This window comes from Scyliorhinus torazame, chromosome 22 (genome assembly GCF_047496885.1).
Source record: "Scyliorhinus torazame isolate Kashiwa2021f chromosome 22, sScyTor2.1, whole genome shotgun sequence".
NCBI classification, from domain to species: Eukaryota; Metazoa; Chordata; class Chondrichthyes; order Carcharhiniformes; family Scyliorhinidae; genus Scyliorhinus; species Scyliorhinus torazame.
In genome coordinates this window covers 1,579,666-1,600,712 of record NC_092728.1, presented here as the reverse complement: position 1 = coordinate 1,600,712, position 21,047 = coordinate 1,579,666, and the positions used below count along the sequence as shown (strand labels likewise).

Below are 21,047 nucleotides of genomic sequence, written 5' to 3'. Positions count from 1 at the left end.
AGACAGAGACAGAGATAGAGAGAGACGGAGGGACAGAGAGAGAGACAGAGCGATTCAGAGAGGCAGAGAGAGAGAGGCAGAGAGAGAGAGGCAGAGAGAGAGAGACAGAGAGAGAGACAGAGAGAGAGAGAGACAGAGACAGAGAGAGACAGAGACAGAGACAGAGAGAGACAGAGAGAGAGACAGAGAGAGAGACAGAGAGAGACAGAGACAGAGAGAGACAGAGAGAGAGACAGAGGGAGGCAGAGAGAGAGACAGAGAGAGAGACAGAGAGAGAGACAGAGACAGAGAGAGACAGAGAGAGAGAGACAGAGAGAGAGACAGAGGGAGGCAGAGAGAGAGAGACAGAGGGAGGCAGAGAGAGAGACAGAGAGAGAGACAGAGAGAGAGACAGAGAGAGAGAGACAGAGACAGAGAGAGAGAGAGACAGAGAGAGAGAGAGACAGAGACAGAGAGAGACAGAGAGAGAGACAGAGGGAGGCAGAGAGAGAGAGACATAGAGAGAGAGAGAGAGAAAGTGAGCGACAGAGAGAGAGTGAGAAACAGAGAGAGAGAGAGAGAGAAAGTGAGCGACAGAGAGAAAGTGAGAGACAGAGAGAGAGAGAGACGGAGGGACAGAGAGAGAGACAGAGGGATTCAGAGAGTCACAGAGACAGAGACAGAGAGAGAGAGACAGAGAGAGGCAGAGAGAGAGACAGAGAGAGGCAGAAAGAGAGACAGAGGGAGGCAGAGAGAGGCAGAGACACAGAGAGGGAGAGACAGAGAGGGAGAGACAGACAGAGACAGAGAGAGAGAGACAGAGAGAGAGAGCGACAGAGAGAGTGAGAGAGAGAGTGAGAGACAGACAGAGAGAGAGGCAGAGGGAGAGAGGCAGAGAGAGACGAGAGAGAGAGACCGAGAGAGAGAGACCGGAGAGACGAGAGAGAGAGACCGAGAGAGGGAGACCGAGAGAGGGAGACCGAGAGAGGGAGACCGAGAGAGGGAGACAGAGAGAGAGAGAGAGAGAGAGGGAGACAGAGAGAGAGAGAGACAGAGACAGAGAGAGACAGAGAGAGAGACAGAGGGAGGCAGAGAGAGAGAGGGGGGGGGGGGGTTAATTAGGGGGTTCCAGAGTTTCGCCTGTCCTGTAGGTAACATGTGGGTATTGAATCTGATCAGCTCTGGTTAGCTGGGCTGAGGAATGTGGGTGGGGGAACTAAACACCTCCCCCCCCCCCCGTCCTGCCCCGCGGATTGGGTCTGGGGTCAGTTAGAGAGACCGCCAGGGGGAAATAGCACCATGTCCTCCATCCCTAACTGCCCCTCGAGCGGAGCGTCTCGCTGGGGCCATTTCAGAGGAGGGGGCAGTTAGGAGTCGACCATGGTGCTGTGGGGAGGGGTCTGGAGTCACGTGTAGGCCAGACCCGGATCAGGACGGCAGATCTCCCTCACTGAACCAGAGCCGGGCTGATAAACAGCACTGGACTTGTGGCTGGCAGTGGGCGTGGGGGGCGCAGGGTGCCCAGGAGGCTGGCGGTGGGGGAGGGATTCACGGGAGTGGAGGAGGCGGGGGGGGAGGGTGGAGTCCCGCTCCTGTTACATCTACGAGGGATCCCCAGAGTCACTGGGCTGCAGCCAAGGACAAAGGTGTGCAGCCTTTCACAGCAGAATATCCCTCCCGAGGCTCACCGGGTCCTGGCAGACAGGATGGGCGCCGGGGTGGCGGGTCTCCTCAAGCTGTGATTAAGGAGTCACAAAAATGATATAATTATTGATTTGAACCGTAAACGTCTTTACAGAGAGATGGCAAATGGAACATGGTTTTGATTGCAGGATGTTCCCAGGGTGTAGATAATTTATGAGGGATGGTGTTTAGTCCTAGTTAAGCAGGTCATGGGACAACTGAGAGAGCTTCAGATGATGTAATGAATGGGAGGAGCCAGGTCTGTATGTGCACAAGGGGCAGGTTTGGTGAACCAGCTGGCATTGTCTGCCATCTGGGAGCAGGTTAAGAACAGGTGGAGCTGTACGGATGGGTTGGGAAGAGGAACCTTTACTGTAAGTGCGTCAACAAAAAATAAATTACCAGGGGAAAAATATGAGTACTGAGTACTCAGTACTGAGGGAGCGCCGCACTGTCAGAGGGTCAGTACTGAGGGAGTGCCGCACTGTCAGAGGGTCAGTACTGAGGGAGTGCCGCACTGTCAGAGGGTCAGTACTGAGGGAGTGCCGCACTGTCAGAGGGTCAGTACTGAGAGAGTGCCGCACTGTCAGAGGGTCAGTACTGAGGGAGTGCCGCACTATCAGAGGGTCAATACTGAGGGAGTGCTGCACTGTCAGAGGGTCAGCACTGAGGGAGTGCTGCACTGTCAGAGGGTCAGTACTGAGGGAGTGCTGCACTGTCAGAGGGTCAGTACTGAGGGAGTGCCGCACTGTCAGAGGGTCAGTACTGAGGGAGTGCCGCACTGTCAGAGGGTCAGTACTGAGGGAGTGCCGCACTGTCAGAGGGTCAGTACTGAGGGAGTGCCGCACTGTCAGAGGGTCAGTACTGAGAGAGTGCCGCACTGTCAGAGGGTCAGTACTGAGGGAGTGCCGCACTATCAGAGGGTCAATACTGAGGGAGTGCTGCACTGTCAGAGGGTCAGCACTGAGGGAGTGCTGCACTGTCAGAGGGTCAGTACTGAGGGAGTGCTGCACTGTCAGAGGGTCAGTACTGAGGGAGTGCCGCACTGTCAGAGGGTCAGTACTGAGGGAGTGCCGCACTGTCAGAGGGTCAGTACTGAGGGAGTGCTGCACTGTCAGAGGGTCAGTACTGAGGGAGCGCCGCACTGTCAGAGGGTCAGTACTGAGGGAGTGCCGCACTGTCAGAGAGTCAGTACTGAGGGAGTGCCGCACTGTCAGAGGGTCAGTACTGAGGGAGTGCCGCACTGTCAGAGGGTCAGTACTGAGGGAGTGCCGCACTGTCAGAGGGTCAGTACTGAGGGAGTGCCGCACTGTCAGAGGGTCAGTACTGAGGGAGTGCCGCACTGTCAGAGGGTCAGTACTGAGGGAGTGCCGCACTGTCAGAAGGTCAGTACTGAGGGAGTGCCGCACTGTCAGAGGGTCAGTACTGAGGGAGCGCTGCACTGTCAGAGGGTCAGTGCTGAGGGAGCGCTGCACTGTCAGAGGGTCAGTACTGAGGGAGTGCTGCACTGTCAGAGGGTCAGTACTGAGGGAGCGCTGCACTGTCAGAGGGTCAGTACTGAGGGAGTGCTGGACTGTCAGAGGGTCAGTACTGAGGGAGTGCCGCACTGTCAGAGGGTCAGTACTGAGGGAGTGCCGCACTGTCAGAGGGTCAGTACTGAGGGAGTGCCGCACTGTCAGAGGGTCAGTACTGAGGGAGCGCTGCACTGTCAGAGGGTCAGTACTGAGGGAGTGCTGCACTGTCAGAGGGTCAGTACTGAGGGAGTGCCGCACTGTCAGAGAGTCAGTGCTGAGGGAGCGCCGCACTGTCAGAGGGTCAGTACTGAGGGAGCGCCGCACTGTCAGAGGGTCAGTACTGAGGGAGTGCCGCACTGTCAGAGGGTCAGTACTGAGGGACTGCCGCACTGTCAGAGGGTCAGTACTGAGGGAGTGCCGCACTGTCAGAGGGTCAGTACTGAGGGAGCGCCGCACTGTCAGAGGGTCAGTACTGAGGGAGTGCTGCACTGTCAGAGGGTCAGTACTGAGGGAGTGCCGCACTGTCGGAGGGTCAGTACTGAGGGAGTGTCGCACTGACAGTGGGTCAGTACTGAGGGAGTGTCGCACTGTCGGAGGGTCAGTACTGAGGGAGTGCTGCACTGTCAGAGGGTCAGTACTGAGGGAGTGCCGCACTGTCAGAGGGTCAGTACTGAGGGAGTGCTGCACTGTCAGAGGGTCAGTACTGAGGGAGTGCCGCACTGTCAGAGGGTTAGTACTGAGGGAGTGCCGCACTGTCAGAGGGTCAGTACTGAGGGAGTGCCGCACTGTCAGAGGGTGTGTACTGAGGGGAAGCTGCACTGTCAGAGGGTCAGCACTGAGGGAGTGCCGCACTGTCAGAGGGTCAGTACTGAGGGAGTGCCGCACTGTCAGAGGGTCAGTACTGAGGGAGCGCCGCACTGTCAGAGGGTCAGTACTGAGGGAGTGCCACACTGTCAGAGGGTCAGTACTGAGGGAGCGCCGCACTGTCAGAGAGTCAGTACTGAGGGAGTGCCGCACTGTCAGAGGGTCAGTACTGAGGGAGTGCTGCACTGTCAGAGGGTCAGTACTGAGGGAGTGCTGCACTGTCAGAGGGTCAGTACTGAGGGAGTGCCGCACTGTCGGAGGGTCAGTACTGAGGTAGTGCCGCACTGTCGGAGGGTCAGTACTGAGGGAGTGCCGCACTGTCAGAGGGTCAGTACTGAGGGAGTGTCGCACTGTCAGAGGGTCAGTACTGAGGGAGTGCCGCACTGTCAGAGGGTCAGTACTGAGGGAGTGTCGCAGTGTCAGAGGGTCAGTACTGAGGGAGTGCTGCACTGTCAGAGGGTCAGTACTGAGGGAGCGCCGCACTGTCAGAGGGTCAGTACTGAGGGAGTGCAGCACTGTCAGAGGGTCAGTACTGAGGGAGTGCCGCACTGTCAGAGGGTCAGTACTGAGGGAGTGCCGCACTGTCGGAGGGTCAGTACTGAGGGAGTGCCGCACTGTCGGAGGGTCAGTACTGAGGGAGTGCCGCACTGTCAGAGGGTCAGTACTGAGGGAGTGTCGCACTGTCAGAGGGTCAGTACTGAGGGAGTGTCGCAGTGTCAGAGGGTCAGTACTGAGGGAGTGCCACACTGTCGGAGGGTCAGTACTGAGGGAGTGCCGCACTGTCAGAGGGTCAGTACTGAGGGAGTGCTGCACTGTCAGAGAGTCAGTACAGAGGGAGTGCCGCACTGTCAGAGGGTCAGTACTGAGGGAGTGCTGCACTGTCAGAGTGTCAGTGCTGAGGGAGTGCTGCACTGTCAGAGGGTCAGTACTGAGGGAGTGCCGTACTGTCAGAGGGTCAGTACTGAGGGAGCGCTGCACTGTCAGAGGGTCAGTACTGAGGGAGTGCTGCACTGTCAGAGAGTCAGTACTGAGGGAGTGCTGCACTGTCAGAGAGTCAGTACTGAGGGAGTGCCGCACTGTCAGAGGGTCAGTACTGAGGGTGTGCTGCACTGTCGGAGGGTCAGCACTGAGGGAGTGCAGCACTGTCAGAGGGTCAGTACTGAGGGAGTGCCGCACTGTCAGAGGGTCAGTACTGAGGGAGTGCCGCACTGTCGGAGGGTCAGTACTGAGGGAGTGCCGCACTGTCGGAGGGTCAGTACTGAGGGAGTGCCGCACTGTCAGAGGGTCAGTACTGAGGGAGTGCCGCACTGTCAGAGGGTCAGTACTGAGGGAGTGTCGCAGTGTCAGAGGGTCAGTACTGAGGGAGTGCCACACTGTCGGAGGGTCAGTACTGAGGGAGTGCCGCACTGTCAGAGGGTCAGTACTGAGGGAGTGCTGCACTGTCAGAGAGTCAGTACAGAGGGAGTGCCGCACTGTCAGAGGGTCAGTACTGAGGGAGTGCTGCACTGTCAGAGTGTCAGTGCTGAGGGAGTGCTGCACTGTCAGAGGGTCAGTACTGAGGGAGTGCCGTACTGTCAGAGGGTCAGTACTGAGGGAGCGCTGCACTGTCAGAGGGTCAGTACTGAGGGAGTGCTGCACTGTCAGAGAGTCAGTACTGAGGGAGTGCTGCACTGTCAGAGAGTCAGTACTGAGGGAGTGCCGCACTGTCAGAGGGTCAGTACTGAGGGTGTGCTGCACTGTCGGAGGGTCAGCACTGAGGGAGTGCCGCACTGTCAGAGGGTCAGTACTGAGGGAGTGCTGGACTGTCAGAGGGTCAGTACTGAGGGAGTGCCGCACTGTCAGAGGGTCAGTACTGTGCGAGTGCCGCACTGTCAGAGGGTCAGTACTGTGCGAGTGCCGCACTGTCAGAGGATCAGTACTGAGGGAGTGCCGCACTGTCAGAGGGTCAGTACTGAGGGAGTGCCGCACTGTCAGTGGGTCAGTACTGAGGGAGCGCTGCACTGTCAGAGGGTCAGTGCTGAGGGAGTGCCGCACTGTCAGAGGGTCAGTACTGAGGGAGTGCTGCACTGTCAGAGGGTCAGTACTGAGGGAGTGCTGCACTGTCAGAGGGTCAGTACTGTGCGAGTGCCGCACTGTCAGAGGGTCAGTACTGAGGGAGTGCCGCACTGTCAGAGGGTCAGTACTGAGGGAGTGCCGCACTGTCAGAGGGTCAGTACTGAGGGAGTGCCGCACTGTCAGAGGGTCAGTACTGAGGGAGTGCCGCACTGTCAGAGGGTCAGTACTGAGGGAGTGCCGCACTGTCAGAAGGTCAGTACTGAGGGAGTGCCGCACTGTCAGAGGGTCAGTACTGAGGGAGCGCTGCACTGTCAGAGGGTCAGTGCTGAGGGAGCGCTGCACTGTCAGAGGGTCAGTACTGAGGGAGTGCTGCACTGTCAGAGGGTCAGTACTGAGGGAGCGCTGCACTGTCAGAGGGTCAGTACTGAGGGAGTGCTGGACTGTCAGAGGGTCAGTACTGAGGGAGTGCCGCACTGTCAGAGGGTCAGTACTGAGGGAGTGCCGCACTGTCAGAGGGTCAGTACTGAGGGAGTGCCGCACTGTCAGAGGGTCAGTACTGAGGGAGCGCTGCACTGTCAGAGGGTCAGTACTGAGGGAGTGCTGCACTGTCAGAGGGTCAGTACTGAGGGAGTGCCGCACTGTCAGAGAGTCAGTGCTGAGGGAGCGCCGCACTGTCAGAGGGTCAGTACTGAGGGAGCGCCGCACTGTCAGAGGGTCAGTACTGAGGGAGTGCCGCACTGTCAGAGGGTCAGTACTGAGGGACTGCCGCACTGTCAGAGGGTCAGTACTGAGGGAGTGCCGCACTGTCAGAGGGTCAGTACTGAGGGAGCGCCGCACTGTCAGAGGGTCAGTACTGAGGGAGTGCTGCACTGTCAGAGGGTCAGTACTGAGGGAGTGCCGCACTGTCGGAGGGTCAGTACTGAGGGAGTGTCGCACTGACAGTGGGTCAGTACTGAGGGAGTGTCGCACTGTCGGAGGGTCAGTACTGAGGGAGTGCTGCACTGTCAGAGGGTCAGTACTGAGGGAGTGCCGCACTGTCAGAGGGTCAGTACTGAGGGAGTGCTGCACTGTCAGAGGGTCAGTACTGAGGGAGTGCCGCACTGTCAGAGGGTTAGTACTGAGGGAGTGCCGCACTGTCAGAGGGTCAGTACTGAGGGAGTGCCGCACTGTCAGAGGGTGTGTACTGAGGGGAAGCTGCACTGTCAGAGGGTCAGCACTGAGGGAGTGCCGCACTGTCAGAGGGTCAGTACTGAGGGAGTGCCGCACTGTCAGAGGGTCAGTACTGAGGGAGCGCCGCACTGTCAGAGGGTCAGTACTGAGGGAGTGCCACACTGTCAGAGGGTCAGTACTGAGGGAGCGCCGCACTGTCAGAGAGTCAGTACTGAGGGAGTGCCGCACTGTCAGAGGGTCAGTACTGAGGGAGTGCTGCACTGTCAGAGGGTCAGTACTGAGGGAGTGCTGCACTGTCAGAGGGTCAGTACTGAGGGAGTGCCGCACTGTCGGAGGGTCAGTACTGAGGTAGTGCCGCACTGTCGGAGGGTCAGTACTGAGGGAGTGCCGCACTGTCAGAGGGTCAGTACTGAGGGAGTGTCGCACTGTCAGAGGGTCAGTACTGAGGGAGTGCCGCACTGTCAGAGGGTCAGTACTGAGGGAGTGTCGCAGTGTCAGAGGGTCAGTACTGAGGGAGTGCTGCACTGTCAGAGGGTCAGTACTGAGGGAGCGCCGCACTGTCAGAGGGTCAGTACTGAGGGAGTGCAGCACTGTCAGAGGGTCAGTACTGAGGGAGTGCCGCACTGTCAGAGGGTCAGTACTGAGGGAGTGCCGCACTGTCGGAGGGTCAGTACTGAGGGAGTGCCGCACTGTCGGAGGGTCAGTACTGAGGGAGTGCCGCACTGTCAGAGGGTCAGTACTGAGGGAGTGTCGCACTGTCAGAGGGTCAGTACTGAGGGAGTGTCGCAGTGTCAGAGGGTCAGTACTGAGGGAGTGCCACACTGTCGGAGGGTCAGTACTGAGGGAGTGCCGCACTGTCAGAGGGTCAGTACTGAGGGAGTGCTGCACTGTCAGAGAGTCAGTACAGAGGGAGTGCCGCACTGTCAGAGGGTCAGTACTGAGGGAGTGCTGCACTGTCAGAGTGTCAGTGCTGAGGGAGTGCTGCACTGTCAGAGGGTCAGTACTGAGGGAGTGCCGTACTGTCAGAGGGTCAGTACTGAGGGAGCGCTGCACTGTCAGAGGGTCAGTACTGAGGGAGTGCTGCACTGTCAGAGAGTCAGTACTGAGGGAGTGCTGCACTGTCAGAGAGTCAGTACTGAGGGAGTGCCGCACTGTCAGAGGGTCAGTACTGAGGGTGTGCTGCACTGTCGGAGGGTCAGCACTGAGGGAGTGCCGCACTGTCAGAGGGTCAGTACTGAGGGAGTGCTGCACTGTCAGAGTGTCAGTGCTGAGGGAGTGCTGCACTGTCAGAGGGTCAGTACTGAGGGAGTGCTGCACTGTCAGAGGGTCAGTACTGAGGGAGTGCCGCACTGTCAGAGGGTCAGTACTGAGGGAGTGCTGCACTGTCAGAGGGTCAGTGCTGAGGGAGTGCCGCACTGTCAGAGGGTCAGTACTGAGGGAGTGCCGCACTGTCAGAGGGTCAGTACTGAGGGAGTGCTGCACTGTCAGAGGGTCAGTACTGAGGGAGTGCTGCACTGTCAGAGGGTCAGTACTGAGGGAGTGCTGCACTGTCAGAGGGTCAGTACTGAGGGAGTGCCGCACTGTCAGAGGGTCAGTACTGAGGGAGTGCTGCACTGTCAGAGGGTCAGTACTGAGGGAGTGCTGCACTGTCAGAGGGTCAGTGCTGAGGGAGTGCTGCACTGTCAGAAGGTCAGTAATGAGGGAGTGCTGCACTGTCAGAGGGTCAGTACTGAGGGAGTGCCGCACTGTCAGAGGGTCAGTACTGAGGGAGTGCCGCACTGTCAGAGGGTCAGTACTGAGGGAGTGCTGCACTGTCAGAGGGTCAGTACTGAGGGAGTGCTGCACTGTCAGAGGGTCAGTACTGAGGGAGTGCTGCACTGTCAGAGGGTCAGTACTGAGGGAGTGCCGCACTGTCAGAGGGTCAGTACTGAGGGAGTGCTGCACTGTCAGAGGGTCAGTACTGAGGGAGTGCTGCACTGTCAGAGGGTCAGTGCTGAGGGAGTGCTGCACTGTCAGAAGGTCAGTACTGAGGGAGTGCTGCACTGTCAGAGGGTCAGTACTGAGGGAGTGCCGCACTGTCTGAGGGTCAGCAGTGAGGGAGTGCCGCACTGTCAGAGGGTCAGTACTGAGGGAGTGCTGCACTGTCAGAGGGTCAGTACTGAGGGAGTGCTGCACTGTCAGAGGGTCTGTACTGAGGGAGTGCTGCACTGTCAAGAGTGTCAGTACTGAGGGAGTGCCGCACTGTCAGAGGGTCAGTACTGAGGGAGTGCCGCACTGTCAGAGGGTCAGTACTGAGGGAGTGCTGCACTGTCAGAGGGTCAGTACTGAGGGAGTGCTGCACTGTCAGAGGGTCAGTACTGAGGGAGTGCCGCACTGTCAGAGGGTTAGTACTGAGGGAGTGCCGCACTGTCAGAGGGTCAGTACTGAGGGAGTGCCGCACTGTCAGAGGGTGTGTACTGAGGGGAAGCTGCACTGTCAGAGGGTCAGCACTGAGGGAGTGCCGCACTGTCAGAGGGTCAGTACTGAGGGAGTGCCGCACTGTCAGAGGGTCAGTACTGAGGGAGTGCTGCACTGTCAGAGGGTCAGTACTGAGGGAGTGCCACACTGTCAGAGGGTCAGTACTGAGGGAGCGCCGCACTGTCAGAGAGTCAGTGCTGAGGGAGTGGGGCACTGTCAGAGGGTCAGTACTGAGGGAGTGCCGCACTGTCAGAGGGTCAGTACTGAGGGAGTGCTGCACTGTCAGAGGATCAGTACTGAGGGAGTGCTGCACTGTCAGAGGGTCAGTACTGAGGGAGCGCTGCACTGTCAGAGGGTCAGTACTGAGGGAGTGCTGCACTGTCAGAGGGTCAGTACTGAGTGAGTGCTGCACTGTCAGAGGGTCAGTACTGAGGGAGTCCCGCACTGTCAGAGGGTCAGTACTGAGGGAGTGCCGCACTGTCGGAGGGTCAGTACTGAGGGAGTGCCGCACTGTTTTGAAGGTCAGTACTGAGGGAGTGCCGCACTGTCAGAGGGTCAGTACTGAGGGAGTGCCGCACTGTCAGAGGGTCAGTACTGAGGGAGTGCTGCACTGTCAGAGGGTCAGTACTGAGGGGGTGCCGCACTGTCAGAGGGTCAGTACTGAGGGACTGCTGCATTGTCAGAGGGTCAGTGCTGAGGGAGTGCCGCACTGTCAGAGGGTCAGTACTGAGGGAGCGCCGCACTGTCAGAGGGTCAGTACTGAGGGAGTGCTGCACTGTCGGAGGGTCAGTACTGAGGGAGTGCCGCACTGTCAGAGGGACAGTACTGAGGGAGTGCCGCACTGTCAGAGGGTCAGTACTGAGGGAGTGCTGCACTGTCAGAGGGTCAGTACTGAGGGAGTGCTGCACTTTCAGAGGGTCAGTATTGAGGGAGCTCCGCCCTGTCAGAGGGTCAGTACTGAGGGAGTGCCGCACTTTCAGAGGGTCAGTACTGAGGGAGTGCCGCACTGTCAGAGGGTCAGTACTGAGGGAGTGTCGCACTGTGTGAGGGTCAGTACTGAGGGAGTGCCGCACTGTCAGAGGGTCAGTACTGAGGGAGTGCCGCACTGTCAGAGGGTCAGTACCGAGGGAGTGCCGCACTGTCAGAGGGTCAGTACTGAGGGAGTGCCGCACTGTCAGAGGGTCAGTACTGAGGGAGTGCCGCACTGTCAGAGGGTCAGTACTGAGGGAGTGCCGCACTGTCAGAGGGTCAGTACTGAGGGAGTGCCGCACTGTCAGAGGGTCAGTACTGAGGGAGTGCTGCACTGTCAGAGGGTCAGTGCTGAGAGAGTGCCGCACTGTCAGAGGGTCAGTACTGAGGGAGCGCCGCACTGTCAGAGGGTCAGTACTGAGGGAGTGCCGCACTGTCAGAGGGTCAGTACTGAGGGAGTGCCGCACTGTCAGAGGGTCAGTACTGAGGGAGTGCTGCACTGTCAGAGGGTCAGTACTGAGGGAGTGCCGCACTGTCAGAGGGTCAGTACTGAGGGAGCGCCGCACTGTCAGAGGGTCAGTACTGAGGGAGTGCTGCACTGTCAGAGGGTCAGTACTGAGGGAGTGCCGCACTGTCAGAGGGTCAGTGCTGAGAGAGTGCCGCACTGTCAGAGGGTCAGTACTGAGGGAGCGCCGCACTGTCAGAGGGTCAGTACTGAGGGAGTGCCGCACTGTCAGAGGGTCAGTACTGAGGGAGTGCCGCACTGTCAGAGGGTCAGTACTGAGGGAGTGCCGCACTGTCAGAGGGTCAGTACTGAGGGAGTGCTGCACTGTCAGAGGGTCAGTACTGAGGGAGTGCCGCACTGTCAGAGGGTCAGTACTGAGGGAGTGCTGCACTGTCAGAGGGTCAGTACTGAGGGAGTGCTGCACTGTCAGAGGTTCAGTACTGAGGGAGTGCCGCACTGTCAGAGGGTCAGTGCTGAGGGAGTGCTGCACTGTCAGAGGGTCAGTACTGAGGGAGTGCTGCACTGTCAGAGGGTCAGTACTGAGGGAGTGCTGCACTGTCAGAGGTTCAGTACTGAGGGAGTGCCACACTGTCGGAGGGTCAGTACTGAGGGAGTGCCGCACTGTCGGAGGGTCAGTACTGAGGGAGTACCGCACTGTCAGAGGGTCAGTACTGAGGGAGTGCCGCACTGTCAGAGGGTCAGTACTGAGGGAGTGCCGCACTGTCAGAGGGTCAGTACTGAGGGAGTACCGCACTGTCAGAGGGTCAGTACTGAGGGAGTGCTGCACTGTCAGAGGGTCAGTACTGAGGGAGTGTCGCACTGTCAGAGGGTCAGTACTGAGGGAGTGCCGCACTGTCAGAGGGTCAGTACTGAGGGAGTGCCGCACTGTCAGAGGGTCAGTACTGAGGGAGTGCCGCACTGTCAGAGGGTCAGTACTGAGGGAGTACCGCACTGTCAGAGGGTCAGTACTGAGGGAGTGCTGCACTGTCAGAGGGTCAGTACTGAGGGAGTGCCGCACTGTCACAGGGTCAGTACTGAGGGAGTGTCGCACTGTCAGAGGGTCAGTACTGAGGGAGTGCCGCACTGTCAGAGGGTCAGTAATACTGGACACCAAGGGAATGGAAGGATATAATGTTTGGGCACAACTATGGACGAGGTCAAAGACCAGCGATGATGCTGATTGCAATGGCGGCGCGGGGTGAGAAGGACGGAGTGGCCAGCAAAATTCCTCATTAGACGGACACGGAACGGATGCTTACAGGTAGTCACTTGCAGAGCGATGGGTTCCTTCTGGATGATTGTCCGGGTATCTGTGAAACTGGCGTAACAGGTGTAATCCTCCAGGCTGTCCTCCACCAGCAGGTTCGAGAAGTAGAGGTTCCCGTCCAGTCCCTGCGACACACGATCGCTCACCTGGAGGTCAGACAGCTCTGGAGGGGAAAGAGCAAACACACCTTGTCTGACTCTGCTCCTCTTGCTTGTCAAAGAGACTCGGGAGGGGTGGGGAGCAGTGGAATGGGGAGGGTCAGGCCGTGGACAGCTGGCCGCGACCCAGGGCGCTGTGAAAACTGAGTTTACTCACTGCTGGTCCTCCAGAGGATCATCGACGAGGCCATGCTGCTGGGAGAGTTACACCTCAACACCAAAGATTCCCCAGCTTCCTTCACAAACTTACGCACATGCTCCTTCCGCCATTTGGGCGTGCCTGAGGAGATCGAGGAATAGATCAAAAACATGTTTATCTGTCTGTCCCCAGCACAGGGGAACGTAGTGGGGAATGTATACCCCCAGACACACACTGTCACTCAGTAACCCGTCTCCCCCAGCACCGTGTTACTGACTGTATCTCTACTGATGTTAATCCAGCTCCCTCACACTGTCACTCAGTAACCCCTCTCCCCCAGATCCCTCACACTGTCACTCAGTAACCCGTCTCCCCCAGCACCGTGTTACTGACTGTATCTCTACTGATGTTAATCCAGCTCCCTCACACTGTCACTCAGTAACCCCTCTCCCCCAGCTCCCTCACACTGTCACTCAGTAACCCCTGTCCCCCAGCACCCTGTGTTACTGACTGTATCTCGACTGATGTTAATCCAGCTCCCTCACACTGTCACTCAGTAACCCCTCTCCCCCAGCACCCTGTGTTACTGACTGTATCTCTACTGATGTTAATCCAGCTCCCTCACACTGTCACTCAGTAACCCCTCTCCCCCAGCACCCTGTGTTACTGACTGTATCTCTATTGATGTTAATCCAGCTCCCTCACACTGTCACTCAGTAACCCCTCTTCCCCAGCACCCTGTGTTACTGACTGTATCTCTACTGATGTTAATCCAGCTCCCTCACACTGTCACTCAGTAACCCCTCTCCCCCAGCACCCTGTGTTACTGACTGTATCTCTACTTATGTTAATCCAGCTCCCTCACACTGTCACTCAGTAACCCCTCTCCCACAGCACCCTGTGTTACTGACTGTATCTCTACTGATGTTAATCCAGCTCCCTCACACTGTCACTCAGTAACCCCTCTTCCCCAGCACCCTGTGTTACTGACTGTATCTCTACTGATGTTAATCCAGCTCCCTCACACTGTCACTCAGTAATCCCTCCCCCCCAGCACCCTGTGTTACTGACTGTATCTCTACTGATGTTAATCCAGCTCCCTCACACTGTCACTCAGTAACCCCTCTCCCCCAGCACCCTGTGTTACTGACTGTATCTCTACTGATGTTAACCCAGCTCCCTCACACTGTCACTCAGTAACCCCTCTCCCCCAGCACCCTGTGTTACTGACTGTATCTCTACTGATGTTAATCCAGCTCCCTCACACTGTCACTCAGTAACCCCTCTCCCCCAGCACCCTGTGTTACTGACTGTATCTCTACTGATGTTAATCCAGCTCCCTCACACTGTCACTCAGTAACCCCTCTCCCCCAGCACCCTGTGTTACTGACTGTATCTCTACTGATGTTAATCCAGCTCCCTCACACTGTCACTCAGTAACCCCTCTCCCCCAGCACCCTGTGTTACTGACTGTATCTCTACTGATGTTAATCCAGCTCCCTCACACTGTCACTCAGTAACCCCTCTCCCCCAGCACCCTGTGTTACTGACTGTATCTCTACTGATGTTAATCCAGCTCCCTCACACTGTCACTCAGTAACCCCTCTCCCCCAGCTCCCTCACACTGTCACTCAGTAACCCCTCTCCCCCAGCACCCTGTCTTACTGACTGTATCTCTACTGATGTTAATCCAGCTCCCTCACACTGTCACTCAGTAACCCCTCTCCCCCAGCACCCTGTGTTACTGACTGTATCTCTACTGATGTTAATCCAGCTCCCTCACACTGTCACTCAGTAACCCCTCTCCCCCAGCACCCTGTGTTACTGACTGTATCTCTACTGATGTTAATCCAGCTCCCTCACACTGTCACTCAGTAACCCCTCTCCCTCAGCACCCTGTGTTACTGACTGTATCTCTACTGATGTTAATCCAGCTCCCTCACACTCTCACTCAGTAACCCCTCTCCCCCAGCACCCTGTGTTACTGACTGTATCTCGACTGATGTTAATCCAGCTCCCTCACACTGTCACTTGGTAACCCCTCTCCCCCAGCACCCTGTGTTACTGACTGTATCTCTACTGATGTTAATCCAGCTCCCTCACACTGTCACTCAGTAACCCCTCTCCCCCAGCTCCCTCACACTGTCACTCAGTAACCCCTCTCCCCCAGCACCCTGTGTTACTGACTGTATCTCTACTGATGTTAATCCAGCTCCCTCTCACTGTCACTCAGTAACCCCTCTCCCCCAGCTCCCTCACACTGTCACTCACTAACCCCTCTCCCCCAGCACCCTGTGTTACTGACTGTATCTCTACTGATGTTAATCCAGCTCCCTCACACTGTCACTCAGTAACCCCTCTCCCCCAGCACCCTGTGTTACTGACTGTATCTCTACTGATGTTAATCCAGCTCCCTCACACTGTCACTCAGTAACCCCTCTCCCCCAGCACCCTGTGTTACTGACTGTATCTCTACTGATGTTAATCCAGCTCCCTCACACTGTCACTCAGTAACCCCTCTCCCCCAGCACCCTGTGTTACTGACTGTATCTCTACTGATGTTAATCCAGCTCCCTCACACTGTCACTCAGTAACCCCTCTTCCCCAGCACCCTGTGTTACTGACTGTATCTCTACTGATGTTAATCCAGCTCCCTCACACTGTCACTCAGTAACCCCTCTCCCCCAGCACCCTGTGTTACTGACTGTATCTCTACTTATGTTAATCCAGCTCCCTCACACTGTCACTCAGTAACCCCTCTCCCACAGCGCCCTGTGTTACTGACTGTATCTCTACTGATGTTAATCCAGCTCGCTCACACTGTCACTCAGTAACCCCTCTCCCCCAGCACCCTGTGTTACTGACTATTTCCACTGATGTTAATCCAGCTCCCTCACACTATCACTCACTAACCCCTCTCCCCCAGCACCCTGTGTTACTGACTGTATCTCTACTGATGTTAATCCAGCTCCCTCACACTGTCACTCAGTAACCCCTCTTCCCCAGCACCCTGTGTTACTGACTGTATCTCTACTGATGTTAATCCAGCTCCCTCACACTGTCACTCAGTAATTCCTCCCCCCCAGCACCCTGTGTTACTGACTGTATCTCTACTGATGTTAATCCAGCTCCCTCACACTGTCACTCAGTAACCCCTCTCCCCCAGCACCCTGTGTTACTGACTGTATCTCTACTGATGTTAATCCAGCTCCCTCACACTGTCACTCAGTAACCCCTCTCCCCCAGCACCCTGTGTTACTGACTGTATCTCTACTGATGTTAATCCAGCTCCCTCACACTGTCACTCAGTAACCCCTCTCCCCCAGCACCCTGTGTTACTGACTGTATCTCTACTGATGTTAATCCAGCTCCCTCACACTGTCACTCAGTAACCCCTCTCCCCCAGCACCCTGTGTTACTGACTGTATCTCTACTGATGTTAATCCAGCTCCCTCACACTGTCACTCAGTAACCCCTCTCCCCCAGCTCCCTCACACTGTCACTCAGTAACCCCTCTCCCCCAGCACCCTGTCTTACTGACTGTATCTCTACTGATGTTAATCCAGCTCCCTCACACTGTCACTCAGTAACCCCTCTCCCCCAGCACCCTGTGTTACTGACTGTATCTCTACTGATGTTAATCCAGCTCCCTCACACTGTCACTCAGTAACCCCTCTCCCCCAGCACCCTGTGTTACTGACTGTATCTCTACTGATGTTAATCCAGCTCCCTCACACTGTCACTCAGTAACCCCTCTCCCTCAGCACCCTGTGTTACTGACTGTATCTCTACTGATGTTAATCCAGCTCCCTCACACTCTCACTCAGTAACCCCTCTCCCCCAGCACCCTGTGTTACTGACTGTATCTCGACTGATGTTAATCCAGCTCCCTCACACTGTCACTTGGTAACCCCTCTCCCCCAGCACCCTGTGTTACTGACTGTATCTCTACTGATGTTAATCCAGCTCCCTCACACTGTCACTCAGTAACCCCTCTCCCCCAGCTCCCTCACACTGTCACTCAGTAACCCCTCTCCCCCAGCACCCTGTGTTACTGACTGTATCTCTACTGATGTTAATCCAGCTCCCTCTCACTGTCACTCAGTAACCCCTCTCCCCCAGCTCCCTCACACTGTCACTCACTAACCCCTCTCCCCCAGCACCCTGTGTTACTGACTGTATCTCTACTGATGTTAATCCAGCTCCCTCACACTGTCACTCAGTAACCCCTCTCCCCCAGCACCCTGTGTTACTGACTGTATCTCTACTGATGTTAATCCAGCTCCCTCACACTGTCACTCAGTAACCCCTCTCCCACAGCACCCTGTGTTACTGACTGTATCTCTACTCATGTTAATCCAGCTCCCTCACACTGTCACTCAGTAACCCCTCTCCCCAGCACCCTCACACTGTCACTCAGTAACCCCTCTCCCCCAGGACCCTGTGTTACTGACTGTATCTCGACTGATGTTAATCCAGCTCCCTCACATTGTCACTCAGTAACCCCTCTCCCCCAGCGCCCTGTGTTACTGACTGTATCTCTACTGATGTTAATCCAGCGCCCTCACACTGTCACTCAGTAACCCCTCTCCCCAGCACCCTGTGTTACTGACTGTACCTCTACTGATGTTAATCCAGCTCCCTCACACTGTCACTCAGTAACCCCTCTCCCCCAGCACCCTGTGTTACTGACTGTATCTCTACTGATGTTAATCCAGCTCCCTCACACTGTCACTCAGTAACCCCTCTCCCCCAGCACCCTGTGTTACTGACTGTATCTCTACTGATGTTAATCCAGCTCCCTCACACTGTCACTCAGTAACCCCTCTCCCCCAGCGCCCTGTGTTACTGACTGTATCTCTACTGATGTTAATCCAGCTCCCTCACACTGTCACTCAGTAACCCCTCTCCCCCAGCGCCCTGTGTTACTGACTGTATCTCTACTGATGTTAATCCAGCTCCCTCACACTGTCACTCAGTAACCCCTATCCCACAGCACCCTGTGTTACTGACTGTATCTCTACTGATGTTAATCCAGCTCCCTCACACTGTCACTCAGTAACCCATCTCCCCCAGCACCCTGTGTTACTCACTGTATCTCTGCTGATGTTAATCCAGCTCCCTCACACTGTCACTCAGTAACCCCTCTCCCCCAGCACGCTGTTATTCAATAATTTTATTGTGTGTTCTGCGAGTTTAACCCAAGACCCACCATTCCTTTTGGTATTTAAAGAAGTTGTTAAACTGTGAAAATCAAATGAAAGTGAGATTTGAATTTTCTGAAGGAGCAGGTGCAGCGATGTTGAGCAGGAAGAGGATGAATATTTCGGACCGAATTAATTCACACTGAGCAAGAGAACACTAATGAATGTAGCCGTGAGTGTTTGATGGGGACAGTGTAGAGGGAGCTTTACTCTGTATCTAACCCCGTGCTGTACCTGTCCTGGGAGTGTTTGATGGGGACAGTGTAGAGGGAGCTTTACTCTGTATCTAACCCCGTGCTGTGCCTGTCCTGGGAGTGTTTGATGGGGACAGTGTAGAGGGAGCTTTACTCTGTCTCTAACCCCGTGCTGTACCTGTCCTGGGAGTGTTTGATGGGGACTGTGTAGAGGGAGCTTTACTCTGTATCTAACCCCGTGCTGTACCTGTCCTGGGAGTGTTTGATGGGGACAGTGTAGAGGGAGCTTTACTCTGTATCTAACCCCGTGCTGTACCTGTCCTGGGAGTGTTTGATGGGGACAGTGTAGAGGGAGCTTTACTCTGTATCTAACCCCGTGCTGTACCTGTCCTGGGAGTGTTTGATGGGGACAGTGTAGAGGGAGATTTACTCTGTATCTAACCCCGTGCTGTACCTGTCCCGGGAGTGTTTGATGGGGACAGTGTAGAGGGAGCTTTACTCTGTATCTAACCCCGTGCTGTACCTGTCCTGGGAGTGTTTGATGGGGACAGTGTAGAGGGAGCTTTACTCTGTATCTAACCCCGTGCTGTACCTGTCCTGGGAGTGTTTGATGGGGACAGTGTAGAGGGAGCTTTACTCTGTATCTAACCCCGTGCTGTACCTGTCCTGGGAGTGTTTCATGGGGACAGTGTAGAGGGAGCTTTACTCTGTATCTAACCCCGTGCTGTACCTGTCCTGGGAGTGTTTGATGGGGACAGTGTAGAGGGAGCTTTACTCTGTCTCTAACCCCGTGCTGTACCTGTCCCGGGAGTGTTTGATGGGGACAGTGTAGAGGGAGCTTTACTCTGTATCTAACCCCGTGCTGTACCTGTCCTGGGAGTGTTTGATGGGGACAGTGTAGAGGGAGCTTTACTCTGTATCTAACCCCGTGCTGTACCTGTCCTGGGAGTGTTTGATGGGGACTGTGTAGAGGGAGCTTTACTCTGTATCTAACCCCGTGCTGTACCTGTCCTGGGAGTGTTTGATGGGGACAGTGTAGAGGGAGCTTTACTCTGTATCTAACCCCGTGCTGTACCTGTCCTGGGAGTGTTTGATGGGGACAGTGTAGAGGGAGCTTTACTCTGTCTCTAACCCCGTGCTGTACCTGTCCTGGGAGTGTTTGATGGGGACTGTGTAGAGGGAGCTTTACTCTGTATCTAACCCCGTGCTGTACCTGTCCTGGGAGTGTTTGATGGGGACAGTGTAGAGGGAGCTTTACTCTGTATCTAACCCCGTGCTGTACCTGTCCTGGGAGTGTTTGATGGGGACAGTGTAGAGGGAGCTTTACTCTGTATCTAACCCCGTGCTGTACCTGTCCTGGGAGTGTTTGATGGGGACAGTGTAGAGGGAGATTTACTCTGTATCTAACCCCGTGCTGTACCTGTCCCGGGAGTGTTTGATGGGGACAGTGTAGAGGGAGCTTTACTCTGTATCTAACCCCGTGCTGTACCTGTCCTGGGAGTGTTTGATGGGGACAGTGTAGAGGGAGCTTTACTCTGTATCTAACCCCGTGCTGTACCTGTCCTGGGAGTGTTTCATGGGGACAGTGTAGAGGGAGCTTTACTCTGTATCTAACCCCGTGCTGTACCTGTCCTGGGAGTGTTTGATGGGGACAGTGTAGAGGGAGCTTTACTCTGTATCTAACCCCGTGCTGTACCTGTCCTGGGAGTGTTTGATGGGGACAGTGTAGAGGGAGCTTTGCTCTGGATCTAACCCCGTGCTGTACCTGTCCTGGGAGTGTTTGATGGGGACAGTGTAGAGGGAGCTTTGCTCTGTATCTAACCCCGTGCTGTACCTGTCCTGGGAGTGTTTGATGGGGACAGTGTAGAGGGAGCTGTGACTCACTTTCTGTGATGAGGTTGATTTTGGAGGAGATTGCAGTGCCGTACTCGTTGCTCGCGTAACAGCGGTAAACACCCCGGTAATTGCGGATGGAAACTCCGTTGCCTGTGGTGGCGATTACGATGGTTCCCGAGCTCGCGTTCATCGCCGCACGGGGATCCAGCGAGGGATCGTAAACCGTGCCGTCTCTGGTCCAGCGATATCTGTGGAATGGAAAGTAAAGGAGGAGGAACGCTCGCTGGGGGTCTGGATAAACTGTTCCCAGCCTGATCTGGGTCATTCTCCGTTTGCAGGTTGTGAGAGAGCACACATCCCCTCCCTCACCGCGATCGGGATATTGTGGGACTCGCGGAGACCCTGTGCCAGGTTCCCCATCCTTCCCTGGTTGTGTTTCCCGGAGGCTCCCAACGCAGGCCGGGGATCTCCTGGTTCTGCCGCTCTGAACGGTTTCCCATTGAATCCCCCCCATGTCGCCGGTAATGCACGGCGAGCGAGCGCGTCAGCGGGGCCGGAGCTCCCGCCAGACAGTCCAGCTGGAAGGTCTCGCCCAACCTGGCCCATCGCCTCTCTCATTGCCGGCGAAATGCATCAGGAGGCCTGAAGTGTGACTGTGTGTGGGTGTGACTGGGTGTGGGTGTGACTGGGTGTGGGTGTGACTGTGTGTGGGTGTGACTGGGTGTGGGTGTGACTGGGTGTGGGTGTGACTGGGTGTGACTGTGCGTGGGTGTGACTGGGTGTGGGTGTGACTGGGTGTGGGTGTGACTGGGTGTGGGTGTGACTGGGTGTGGGTGTGACTGGGTGTGGGTGTGACTGGGTGTGACTGGGTGTGGGTGTGACTGGGTGTGGGTGTGACTGGGTGTGACTGGGTGTGGGTGTGACTGGGTGTGGGTGTGACTGGGTGTGGGTGTGACTGGGTGTGGGTGTGACTGGGTGTGACTGGGTGTGGGTGTGACTGGGTGTGGGTGTGACTGGGTGTGGGTGTGACTGGGTGTGGGTGTGACTGGGTGT

General features: G+C 56.3%; 1 protein-coding gene across 1 annotated transcript; it reads right to left on the bottom strand.

Annotated features, from left to right (window-relative positions):
* Positions 1-1,710: 1,710 nt before the first annotated feature.
* Positions 1,711-20,236, bottom strand: LOC140399400 (neural cell adhesion molecule L1-like). The gene is made up of 4 exons (XM_072488978.1): positions 20,043-20,236; positions 12,779-12,901; positions 12,456-12,626; positions 1,711-1,715 (listed from the first exon to the last, which is right to left on the bottom strand). Exons 1-4 carry the CDS (start codon positions 20,182-20,184, stop codon positions 1,711-1,713), a joined length of 441 nt encoding a protein of 146 aa, XP_072345079.1. The 5' UTR covers positions 20,185-20,236.
* Positions 20,237-21,047: the final 811 nt, after the last annotated feature.